General features: G+C 47.1%; 1 protein-coding gene across 10 annotated transcripts in view; it reads right to left on the bottom strand.

Annotated features, from left to right (window-relative positions):
• The window catches only part of HDAC7 (histone deacetylase 7), a 190,105-nt gene that overhangs the window by 40,805 nt on the left and 136,932 nt on the right, over window positions 1-12,368 (bottom strand). For all 10 annotated transcript variants that reach the window (XM_028721196.2, XM_077923731.1, XM_028721200.2 and 7 more), the window contains 2 exons: window positions 3,059-3,161; window positions 146-261 (listed from right to left, as the gene is read on the bottom strand). In XM_028721196.2, coding sequence (XP_028577029.2) covers window positions 146-261; window positions 3,059-3,161 — 219 coding nt within the window. The remainder of the gene's footprint in view (window positions 1-145; window positions 262-3,058; window positions 3,162-12,368) is intronic.

Below are 12,368 nucleotides of genomic sequence, written 5' to 3'. Positions count from 1 at the left end.
GCCGTTGATCACATTCCTCTCCAGGTCAGGAAAACCAGGTTTCTGCAGATCAGACCAAGGCTGGCAGCCCTGTCCTCCTTGCCCCTCCCTGGTTCACCTGGCAAACCCCACAAAAATGCTCTCTGACACTGCTCTTCCTCCTCACCTGTTTTCCTCAGTGGAAAGTGCTCTGGGGAGTCTCCGGAGCTGTTGGAGACAGGAGGGAAGAAACTGGGGAGGGCAGGGTTGGATGGGCCTTCATGTTCCATCGGTTCCAAAGATCTGCATGGAGGAGAAGAGAGAGCTTTGCTGCTGACTTGGTTTGACCTGAGTCACATTGTGGTTAAGGGAATGAGCAACCAGGGAGGAAGTCTGCACTTCAAATCTCACCTCAGCTGTGAACTATGGCTGGAGACAGACAGTTGCTGTGTCAAATCTGGTATTGCACATTTACTTCTAAAGTATTTATACCCCTCAGAGCCGGAGATGCTGGGGATTGAGGTATCACCTTTTGTATACAAAGTGTTTTCTCTACCACTGAGCTTGGGTCGTGTGTGTGTCCCCCCCCCCTTGCAAAGTTCATCCATCCAGGAGCAGCTAATGTCACTCTTGCAGCCAAGAAAGGTCACTTCAGACACAGCACTCTTCCTTCCTATTTCCAACGACATTGCATGGGAAGTGACAGTCAAAACGGGTCTTATTCCCAATGACTTACAACAGCCTTCACCAACTTGGCACATTCCAGTCTATTTGGACTTCAACTCCCATCATCCCCAGCCAGCACTGGCAGGGACTGATGGGCACTATGTTGGCTAAGGCTGGCTTACACTTTCATACTTCTGTGCAAACGAATGACATTCTATTTGAGATGTGAAAGCTGGGTGGTTTAGGGCTCTCCATGTGATCAGTTCCTCAGATTTATTAGACCTACTTGGGACATAGGTCAGCCACCTTTGACTCAATTCCCATACTTCTATCATCCCAAACCAAAACCTTCCACACATTCTCTCTGACTTAAAAGCTTTAGACGCAATGTCATGGAGCACTACAGAATGGAAGACCAAATTAAATTATGCAGAATTTTTCAGCGTTCTTTCTAGTTATGACATCATGCTCTTGTGAAAAACTTGACTGACATGACTTTATCGGTTTGGCGGGTAAACAGGTCTTGCAGGTTTGGGCAGTGCATTCTGAAAACCTGTCAAACATGTTTGACTGGAGAAGGAAGTGGGGAAAAGAGATTTGTGTGGATGACATCAGCAACGGTACTTCTATCACACCACTTTAAACTCGCTTCCAAACAACAGTGCTTCTTCAAGCTTAGCCACTATCTATCAGCCTCAGCCCTTCACTTGCAACAAGGAGATGAGAATACTGGTCTGTCTTACAGGACTGTTGCTAAGGCTGACTTTGAGCACTTAGAAAAAGCACTACAGGGATCTTTGCAGCTGCACTCAGGATGAAAGCCCACTGAGTTCAAGAGGATTACTCCTGCACTAGCATGCATAAAACTTGAGTACGTCTGCCCCCTGAGTCCTGCCACCCACCCACCAGCAGAGCAGCCTTCTCCAACCTGGTGGCTTCTAGATGTTGCTGGACTACAACTCCCATCATCTGTGACCACTGGCCATGCTGGCTGGAACTGATGGCGTTGTAATCCAAAACATCTGGAGGACATCAGGTTGACGGGCTACTACAGGTTTTCTTTCTTCCAGATGTGGAGAGCAGCTAGCAAAGCAACCCCCCCATTCTTTTTGGGTCTGGAGATACATCTGGAAATGTGTCTCCAGACTAAGCAACTGTTGTGGGCACCATATAACGCTCCTTTCACCAAAGAAAAACTGGTGGTGCTGGCAAGAGGCAACACATCTACGAACACCCCAAAACAAAACAAAAAAGCAGGCAATACCCATCCCATAAACCCTGGTACCCCCGTTCCAAAAAATAAAACATTTTAAAAAGAAAATATTTGGGATGAGTGGAATAGGATGGATGTTTCTGATGGTGTCCATGGGCAAGATCAGATCAGAAGGAGCAGAAGTCCTTTTTCCACATGAACCTTCCTGACCAGAAGCATGAGAAATGACAGGCACTCACAGGGTATGTATGCATGTATATGGCCGGCACTTCTTTTGTGACATAACCATGAATGCTGGTAATGTAAATGGGCCAACTACTCTGTCACAGGGTGTAAGAATAGAAGTGAAAGCAGGTCACTGGAGATGTGCCCAGGCAAGGCAATGGTGTGCCAAGAGCCAAAGCACAGGAGGTGGGAGGTGTAATGCCAGACAGGCTAATCATGATCCCAGGGGTGTGTGAACTGGCTCAGTTTTGCCAGCACACCAAACACCCACAGAAAGCAGGTGGAGGATTATGGAGATGTAAAACCAAGTGCATGAAAAATAACACGGAACCAAGATATGAAGCAGGATCCTATGCATGTTTACGTGGAAATACAGCCCTATTAAGGCATCACAACCACTATATTTAAGCAACTTGTGTTGGGGGGCAGCATATGGGCATGTGCACCAGCCCCACCCTCTACCCTCTGACTTCCCTGCTTGAGCAGGGAGCTCTGAAGGGGATTTTTTTAAGATTATTCCTCATGACTGGGAACTCTGATAATTCAGGGTTCCCAACCGTGGGAAGGTCAGGGTGGAGCAGCTCAAGAAGGGCGTAGAACACACACTGTCCACAAGCTGCTTAAACACAGAACAGAGCCTGAATGTGGCTTTTGTTCAGTGGGCCTTGCCCAAGGACCAGGAGCATGCAGGATTGTCTTCTTCATCCAGAATGTCCATTCTAGCCAATGGAGGTTTAATGTTCATAGTATGGGTGCAGAAGATGATATGAGCATATGCTGTGTGTGAAAATGGTGTAAATCAAGGGCGCTCACATCTGGATAAATCAGGGTGAAACCCAGGGTATAAAATCAATCCAACCAGCTGGAGATCAATAGCCAAGCCATTTCTGTTTTACATTCTTTGGGGTTTGGGCTTTAACAAGAACTGAGACCTGGCACAGGACACAGCCAGCATACATGTATGTATTGACCCATATGCATCTACAACCAGATCACCTGTATGTAATGACTGGTGCATTGGTCCTTTCCAGAGCGGCCTGCTGTTTCTTCAGGATGACCTCAGCCAGCTTCTGCTTCACAACCATACTCGCTACAGCACCTGTTGAGCAAAAAACCATCATGAGACGATGCCACCGAGACACAGCTCAGAGCCGTCTTTAGCACCTGCCACCCATCAGAATTAGGCTTCAGCTCCTTTCAGCAAAAGCCACAGCCCCTGAAGCTGTATCAACCCACTGGTAGCAAATCACTGGGAATTTGATTAAACTCAAAATGCATGCTAACGCTTTTCAATAACTAATTAGAGAATGGATTCACTTAAGAAGAGGAGTGTGTGCTTTAAAAGAAGCAGCTTGCCATTCTCACTTGTCAAAAGAGACATTTGGTAGGACATGAAGGCAAATGTTCCCCCCTTTAATCCTCATAATGTGGTGATAGTAAGTTGCAAAAGTTAGCAACACACCAAGTTTTTTTCTCTTTGTCATAGGAAGTCATCTTAATTCAACTCAGACCAATGGGCCCACCTACCACAGTATTGTATATAAACCAAGGATGCCCACCTCTGGATGTTGTTAGACTCCAATTCCCATCAGCCCCAGCCAGCATGGTCAATGGTCAGGGAGAGTTTGTAGTCCAGCCACATCGGGATGGCCAAAGGTGAACCATCCTATTCTGGTTCTACCTGGAGATGCCATTGACTGGACTCGAGATCTTCTCCTTGCACAGCATGGGCTCCACCACTCAGCAGCAGCTTTGTCCAAACCAATTTCTGCTAACCTCCTTCATTGAATGGCCCCAGCTCGTACCACAATCCCGCCCCCTCCGTATCCTCACCATTCACAAAACTTTCCACCGTGTCTCCCATGAACCCCCCCCCCCAGTAAGAAGCTCCAAAAGCTTTGGCCTTTTCTCAAATGCTAAGCCACCCTGCTCCCTGATTGGCTGTGGGGCCTAGCAGAATAAGGGTCAAGCTCCTCACAGCCCTCAACTGTTCATTGCATGGCTCCAGGTGGTGTGGCATTGGGGGCAGAAGGGGGGCACTCTGACCTAGAGCTGCAGAGATGCCTACTTTGCACATCATAATGATCAGAGAGAAGAGTTGCCAGCTGTGTGCAGGAGCTACCCTGCTTTGATCATCACAGCTCAAAGAAGTGCAGGTTTGTGGGAGGCACAGCAAGAGCTGTGCTGCTTCTCTATGAACACCTATGAGAGATCAAGGAGCAGGATGAAAGCACGCACTCTCACATGCACCTTAAGAGCACTTTTATGTTATGTAGAATTGCTTGCAGGTTTCCTACAGGTATCGGGTTGGATACTATGAGAATGAAATGTTGGACTAGAAGGGTCAGACTTTTCTTTATGTTCTTAAGGCAATGTTTTCCAAATTTGGGTCCCAGCTGACTACAACTCCCATCATCCCTAGCTAGCAGCAATGCTTCTTTTCTAGAAAAATGGGTGCTGGTACTCATCATGAAGTTGTTACAGTAAGTGCCACAAATTTAACAACAAAAACGAGGTGTCGGCACTGCGTACTCTTGAGTACCGGGGGGGGGGGAGCACTGGCTAGCAGGACCAGTGGTCAGAGATGATGGGAGTTGTGGTCCAACAACAGCTGGGGACCTAAGTTTGAGAAACACTGCTTTAAGGGAAAACACGCTCAGAAATTGGATGAGGCCACCCTTCCTGTGTCTTCCCAAGAACCAGCTTGCTGTTTCCAGTATCAGAACCACCTCCAAAGTGCTGACACAGCATGGGAAGTGACTGAGAGGAATTCCCAGGGGTGTCTCTCAGCAGACCCAAAAGGTGTGAGTGCAAGCCAGAATGTAGGCTGCTTCCAATCACTATAAAACCACCCCAGCAGAGTGCTATGGATGGGCCTTGGGCCAAGGGGCTGAAGTTCACATTCCTCCTAGCCAAGGACTGCCTAGGTCACCATCTCAGCCTCAGTTCTCTATGTGTAAAACAGGTGCATTACAGACTCAGCTCACAATGGTGGTTGTGAAATGAGTGGCATGTATGGATTTTGTAAAGTTACATTTTTAAAAAAATAACCAGTGCAAGAACATTACAGCCCCACTAGATAAGAAATTCCATTTACAATAGAGTAAGTCTGCCATCCTCAGCTAAAGACAGGGATTTCAGATTGATATTGTATCCTTTCATCTACCTATACTGTCACTACCAAATGCTTTTTATTAATACAATGTGATGGCGGCAACCCTATGCCAACTCAGTGGGACTTCTTTCTGAGTAGCAACATATAGGACTGGACTCTACAATGTGTATTTTTCTTTCTCTACTATAATTTATGCTGTGTATGATGCACACACACAAACACCAGACCCCCAGGTATATAAATTCAATAAATAAAAATAAAATAGGAGAGTTGTATCTATCCAGGAAGAAACGGGTGCAAGCCAGCCCATTGTTCTAATTTTGAAAAATCTCAGGATCTTATGCAGATCCTATGATCTGCAGGGCTACTTTGAGTGTTATTATCTGAAAACAACAACAGCTGGGTGTAACTTTCTGAGTCACTCCTTGGTCTGAAAAACATTTGAGATTACAATGTTCAAATGGTGCAGGCTCCAGACCTCAGAAGCTTTCTCTCCTGATGATACTTGGCTACCACAATGCGCATGAAGACGTATTCTAGGAAATGGTGGGAGACACAGCTGCTCTCCAATTTAGAATCTGTGGGGTTGAACACACTTACAATGCAAGAGCAACACAGCTCACTTGGACCATTAAGCAGTGCATCACATGGGCTGAGACTAAGGGAGAAGAAGCTTCGAACAACAGGTGATTTGAAGGAAGGGAAAACAGAAACCCGTGAAACAGGGAAGGTGCAGCTCTAGAGCTGGACGCTAGATGGCAGGAAGGGTTAACATATGGGGACCAATGCCATCAGCAGTATGAGAAATTGGGTGCCCCTGGTTTCTACTGACATGAACCACCTAAATATGTTAGAAATGCGAGAGACCTAAATTAGCTAGCTACTGAGGCAGGGCCATCCACCAGTTTCTTTTCCTGATCAACCACCAAACTCATCCATCTGCTTCTGAATAGTCCTGCTGGTCAACTCACAGCCCCATCTATACACTCACTTCAGCTTATTTTTATTAATTTATTGATTTATTTGATTTATAGACCACCCTTCATCATAAGATCTCCAGGCAGTTCACAGAATAAAATACAGGATAAATACAGGAGTGCTGCCCCTCATGGCCTTTTCCACACTACTGGCAACACACGGCATCCAGTTACACTGAATTACAGCAGGGAGTGGGCTTCATGTGGCCCTTGGATGAAATTTCATGTGAGTGGCAAGGAGCAGAGGATGGGTAGCAGAAAGAGACAAAATGGAGCACCAGCATGCAGCCCCTGACAGATCAGCCCTGCCCCCCGGAGAATGCAGCCCTCAAAAGAGAATTATGGGCCAGTCCTTTGAAGGATGCCAGAAAGTGCATGGGGCGAATTGTTCATTCCACCCACCGGGGATGTAAAGAAGCTGGAGTCAGACTTACAGGAAGATACAACCAGGCTAAAGATTAAGAAATGCCACTAGCTCCCTACCTTGCCAGCAGCACAACTGTGAAGGTGAATCACCAAGATGTGAGTCATCAAATGGGACATGTAGTTTGTCCCAGTTATCTCTGATATTCTGTATCAAAAACAGGGACTGTGGATCCTTGGCCCTCCAGATTTTGTTCAACTCCATCTCCCATCAGCCCCAGCAAGCATGGACAAGGATGATGGGAGTTCTAGTCCAGCAGCATCTGGAGTGCCACATGTTCTCTGCTCCTGGGCTAAAGCATTCCTGCAGGTAGGCTCCCAAACCTGCCTAGCAAGGAGATTCCAGAACCCAACCCATGCAGTTTTCTCTGCTACTAGGCTGCTCTTCAGCCTGGTTCACACATTTCTGGAGTGATGTGGTTGCTTCTTCTTGGGTCTTGATCCTACACAGTTTGGGAAGCTGGGAATCATGTGGGATGGGTGCAGCACGTGGGTACTACCCATGGCAGCAGCTCCGAACCTCCAAACCTGAGAGCCATGATCTACCTCATCCCATGATTCCAGGAGTCCTTCTTCACTGGAACATCACAGGAGAAAGCCATGGGAAGTGGCCATTGTGCCATTCCAGGAACACACCAGTCGTGAGCTAAAGTAGTCCAGCAATGGAGTAAATCACCAAATGGAGGAAGCTATAGAATCTCTTGGCTGGGCAGTTTCATGGCACAGTTGGGTAGGCATCTGCCAGGAATGCTTGAGACATAGGATATCCTGTCTCGGGGCAACGAGGGCGAGTTACACAGCTTATTTATTTCCTTGCACTGCTGTGCTTCACGGAGGGCTGCCACACTGCTCAAGTACACACCGTGACACACCCTATTTCATCGAGCATCAGCCTGCCCCATGATTGCTTGTATCGCCTGGACCACTATATGCCACGAGGGAAGTGCAGGCAGGAGCACAAGGTGCTCCAGGAAGGTGCTGGCTGAGCTAAGAACAGCAGGTGCCTAGCAGGATGCTGAGCTCTGGTCACCCATTTCTCCTGTGCTCCCACATTTAACATGTGTCATAGACTATGCCAGGTCTCCGCAGCCTGGTGCTCTTCCGATGTTTTGGATTATGACGCCCATCAGCAGTAGCCAGCATGGCCAATGATCAGTGATGATGGGAGCTGTAGTCTGAAAGAGCTGGCAGGGACCAGGATGGAGAAGGCTGGGCACCGTCATGTGCGCTGTGCTCTTGTATCAAGACTGGGGCTGTAAACCGAGGGGCAGAAGGACACAGCACACTCAGAACCAAAGGCTTTACTTCTTTGACAGCTCCCGAGTCAAAACAGGAAGCCTTTTATAGGCCTTCTTCCTGTCTAGAACTGCCCAAAGGCCAGCCACGGTGGGCAGGGCCAGTCCTGAGCCTTAGAATACTTACTACCAGGGAAGTGGCTCTAAGCTGTAGTTCCCATAGTTCACCACATGGAGCAGCAGTACACAGAATGGGCAATGGGGAAAGGTCCCTTTAGGACCAATGGAAGCTTTCCCCCATCACTAATTGCAGTACACAGAGGGGTTGCCATTGCGATTGAAGTTGTGGAGGAAAGGGTTAAATCTCCCCTTTCCCTGTGATGTGGTCCCAAAGGAAATCATTACTCCTGTTCTTGCTATAAAATAAACAAATAGCACTGCCATGACCACCAGTGACACATTTAATGCCCGTACTCTCCAAGAGCTCAGCAAAGGTCTGACAAAGTCTAATGTCTGTCTCCCCCACCCCACCTGGAGGTGTTTGGGATTGAATCTGGGATCTTCTGCACACAAAGCATGAAGTCTACCACTGAGCTATGGCCCTTCCCAGGAGCATGAGAATTCATGTGTGCAGGGATCTATGGAGCCTCTGAATTCTGTGCTTTTCTTAATGGTTGCTTAAGGGTGACTGCTGAAGAGGCCACTCTTCCCACTGTTTTTAATACCTGCTGTTGAGAAGCAACTTGGTTCAAAACACAATGAGTGTTTTCTTACTGATGATTTTGGGGGAGCAAGTTTACCCTTTCGGCTCCCTTATCACCTTGCTGAAGAAGCTTAGGTTTGACTGGTCCATCTGCATCCCTGACGAATGACGAATGTGCCCAATGGAACATGCTGGTTACATGGAAATGTCCTGCATCTTACAAAACTGCATCTGTTAGTGGCCAAAGGAGGTGGGGGGGGGGGACACTCAGCCAGCAAACATTTTTGCATGCCGTGAAGCCTCTTCCAATTTTGTACTGCACTGACACACCCACACCTGTTCCTAGGCAAGCTCTGTGATGCTGGAGTAACACAGCACAGATGGGAGCTATATCTGCCTCACATCATCACTGCAGGCAGCAAACGACTATTGCCAAAGCAGGCAAGTTTCTCAACTCTTGTGGGATTTTTGCTCTGTTACAATATCCATACGTTAAAAAAGGTGGGGGGAAGCAGCAGACATCTAGCGCAATGTTCAGGCAGCCTTATCATGACTCCTGCATGCCAGGCAGACAGGAAGAGATGGAATTAGCGATAGGAGGGTCTGAGAAAAACAACACCGGAGGAAAAGGAGGGCGGTTTGCTTATTTTTCATTTCCCCGTTTCCTGGTTTAACCTTCCTCTGCATTTGTAGTTGCAGCTTAACCCCACGGATTATACAAAGGATCTAAAATTCCCACCCACCTGTAGGAATTTCATATTTGATTAGTTCTTTCAATTTTTAAGGGGGTTAATTTTTGAGGTGTTTCACTTCTCCCTGCTTTGGATGTGTACCATGTATGCTTACATTTAAGGGGTTAATGAAAAGGGAAATGGGGTCAGTTAGATCCCAACACAAGTAAATGAGGAGGGGGACAGAAACCTACATCCAATGTGCTGAGGGTCTCCCCCCCCCCCAAAAAAAAATCTCACATAACATTATGTTAAAGCCTTCCGAATTGCCTTGTGATTCTTTTTGACAGTTTATGGTATGTCACAATGAAAACAATAAGGAGTACTGTGGTAACTTAAAGAAGCAGTAGCTGCATCCAAACAAAGTTGATTACACTCAGGACTCACTGAAGTCAATGTGAAAAGTTGGTCATGTCTGAATAATCATTGGTTTCAATGGAAAGTGCAACTAACACCGTCAGGATCCAACCCCTGATTGCGCCATTAGCTTTCATAGGCACTAAACCACTGAGCCTCTTGGGCTTGCCAATCAGAAGGTTGGCAGTTCAAATCCCCACGATGGGGTGAGCTCCTGTCGCTCTGTCCCAGTTTCTGCCAACCCAGCAGTTCGAAAGCACGCCACTGCTAGTAGAAAAATAGGTACCGCTGTGGTGGGAAGGTAAATGGCATTTTCATGCACTCTTGTTTCTATCATGGTTTAGTCATGCTGGCCACATGACCTGGAAAGATGTCTGCAGGCAAACGCCAGCTCCCTCAGCCTGAAAGCGAGATGCGTGCTGCAACCCCATAGTCAAGTTTGACTGGACTTAACCCTCCAGGGGTCCTTTACCATTTTTTACTTCATAGGCATGAGATACTACTGAGAGTGAATGTAATACTCATGCTTTAAATCTGTTGAGTCTTTATAGTTTCAGTAGATACTGAATTTATGTTTTGCTGTCAGCACAATAACATCTTTCACATATGGTTACGGATTTGTGAAAGCTCTCCTTTTACTTCTATGGGTATTTGCACCTTACCACTTACTGGTATTTCGTGTTTGGGACATTTATCTGCAAAAGAGAATGTTGATTTGATTTTTGATTTTTTTTGCAGGGGGTGGGCAAACTGGATTCATACTATTGTTATGCATCCTGTGTTTAGAATTGTATCTGCTACTGAATTAACAGTGTGTTGAGTTTTCATTCAAAAGCATATCAGACGTCTCTCTATGAAGATATCAATCAGGGTTATGCATCCATTGTGCATTATTATTTGCAAATGACTTAACTGTTCCCTGTCTGATGCATCCATTTCTTCACACAGACATTCAATAATATGATTTTTAAACATACTGCCATATCTACAGTTATACACAACAGGGAATATGAACTTTTCACAGAAGAAATAATAATAATTTAAGAAATGATAGCTATTGAAAACATCTCCATATATTATTCCCAAGTTTACCTAGAGTCAAATATTGCAAACAATTCTCAAGACATGAATTTTTGTTTACAAATTTAAACCCTTTCCGCTTTGTGTCTGCAATAAATCCAGAATGTTTATATCTCTAAACCGACACTCCTAGACACCCTTACTAGGGAATTACCATATTTTTCGCTCGATAAATCACACCCGACCATAACACGCATGTAGTTTTTAGAGGAGGAAAATAAGAAAAAAAATATTCTACACGAAACAGTGGATGTATGATTTTTGTGGTTCATGCTGTGGCCCAATGCAAAAATCCTGAGGATCCATGTGGATCCATGTTTGTAACCACGTTTTTGCACCACTGCAGCCCCAGGCAACAGTGGGTGCGTGATTTTTTTGGTGCAAACTGTAGCCATGGACATGCTATGTGATCTGCTGGTGAATTTGGGGTGACCCAGTGCAAAAATCCTGAGGATCCATGTGGATCCGTGCTTTGTAACCATGTTTTAAGTGGGGAGGGAAGGAAAAGCACTCAAGGGACAAGGAGCATGCATGGAGCAAGCTCTGCTTCTCTCCCTCCTCCCCCCCCCCCTTAGCGAGCTGAAAAACTTTGCTTGAGGGACAGAGAGCCTGCTTGCTTTAAAGGAGTCTACCGGACAGGAGCCGCTTACACGAGCCGGCTCCTGTCCGGTATGCTCCTTTAAAGCAAGCAGGTTCTGCTTCTCTCCCCCCCCCCCCCTTAGCAAGCTGAAAATCTTTCCTGCTATTTCCAGCAAAGCAGGAGGAGATACAGAGAGCCTACTTGCTTTAAAGGAGCCAACCGGACACTTACACTCGTGTAAGCAGCTCCTCCCCTCTCCCGGTTTGCTCCTTTAAAGCAAGCAGGCTCTGCTTCTCTCCCTCCTCCCCCCCCCCTTAGCGAGCTGAAAATATTTCCTGCTATTTCCAGCAAAGCAGGAGAAGAGCCGCTGATTGGGGACGATAGAGATACAGAAAGCCTGCTTGCTTTAAAGGAGCCAACCGGACAGGAGCCGCTTACACTCGTGTAAGCGGCTCCTCTCCCCTCCCACTTTGCTCCTTTAAAGAAGCAGGAACTCTGTCCCTCTCTCCTCCCCATTCAGCGGCTCTTCTCCCGCTGGAAACCACGGAGGTTCGCTCCGTAACACGCACAGACATTTCCCCTTACTTTCTAGGAGGAAAAAAATGCGTGTAATGGAGCGAAAACTACGGTACCGTATTTTTCGCTCTATGGCGCACTTTTCCCCTCCTAAAAAGTAAGGGGAAATGTGTGTGTGTCTTATGGAGCGAATGCAGGCAGGAGGCTCTGCTCAGCGCTCCATTTAAAGAGCCGCATGTAGCGTGTGTGCGGCTCTTGGGGGAGCCTTAGCCGCGCGCAGCCCATAAGTCAGGACAGCAAGTGGGATCGCTGCCCTGCGATCCTGCTAGCTGTCCTGGCTTCTTGCTTAGCCGTGCGCAGGGGAGAATTCATGCTGCTGCCCGGGAGAGGCTGCGCGCGGCTATCCCAGAAGCCAGATCCCTCTTGCTGTTCTGGCTTCTGGCTTCTGCCTCCTTTCCTACAGATCCTCCTGGGGGTTAAGCTCACCAGAAGACCCGCTTGGTAGTTGCACCTCCCAAAGAAGTTTGGGGTGTGAGGTGGGAGAGGGCGTGTTTTCGTGGTAGCCCCTAAGCTGTGGAATTCCCTCCCC

This window comes from Podarcis muralis, chromosome 2 (assembly GCF_964188315.1).
Source record: "Podarcis muralis chromosome 2, rPodMur119.hap1.1, whole genome shotgun sequence".
Taxonomy (NCBI): domain Eukaryota; kingdom Metazoa; phylum Chordata; class Lepidosauria; order Squamata; family Lacertidae; genus Podarcis; species Podarcis muralis.
This window is presented reverse-complemented; position numbering and strand designations above follow the sequence as displayed.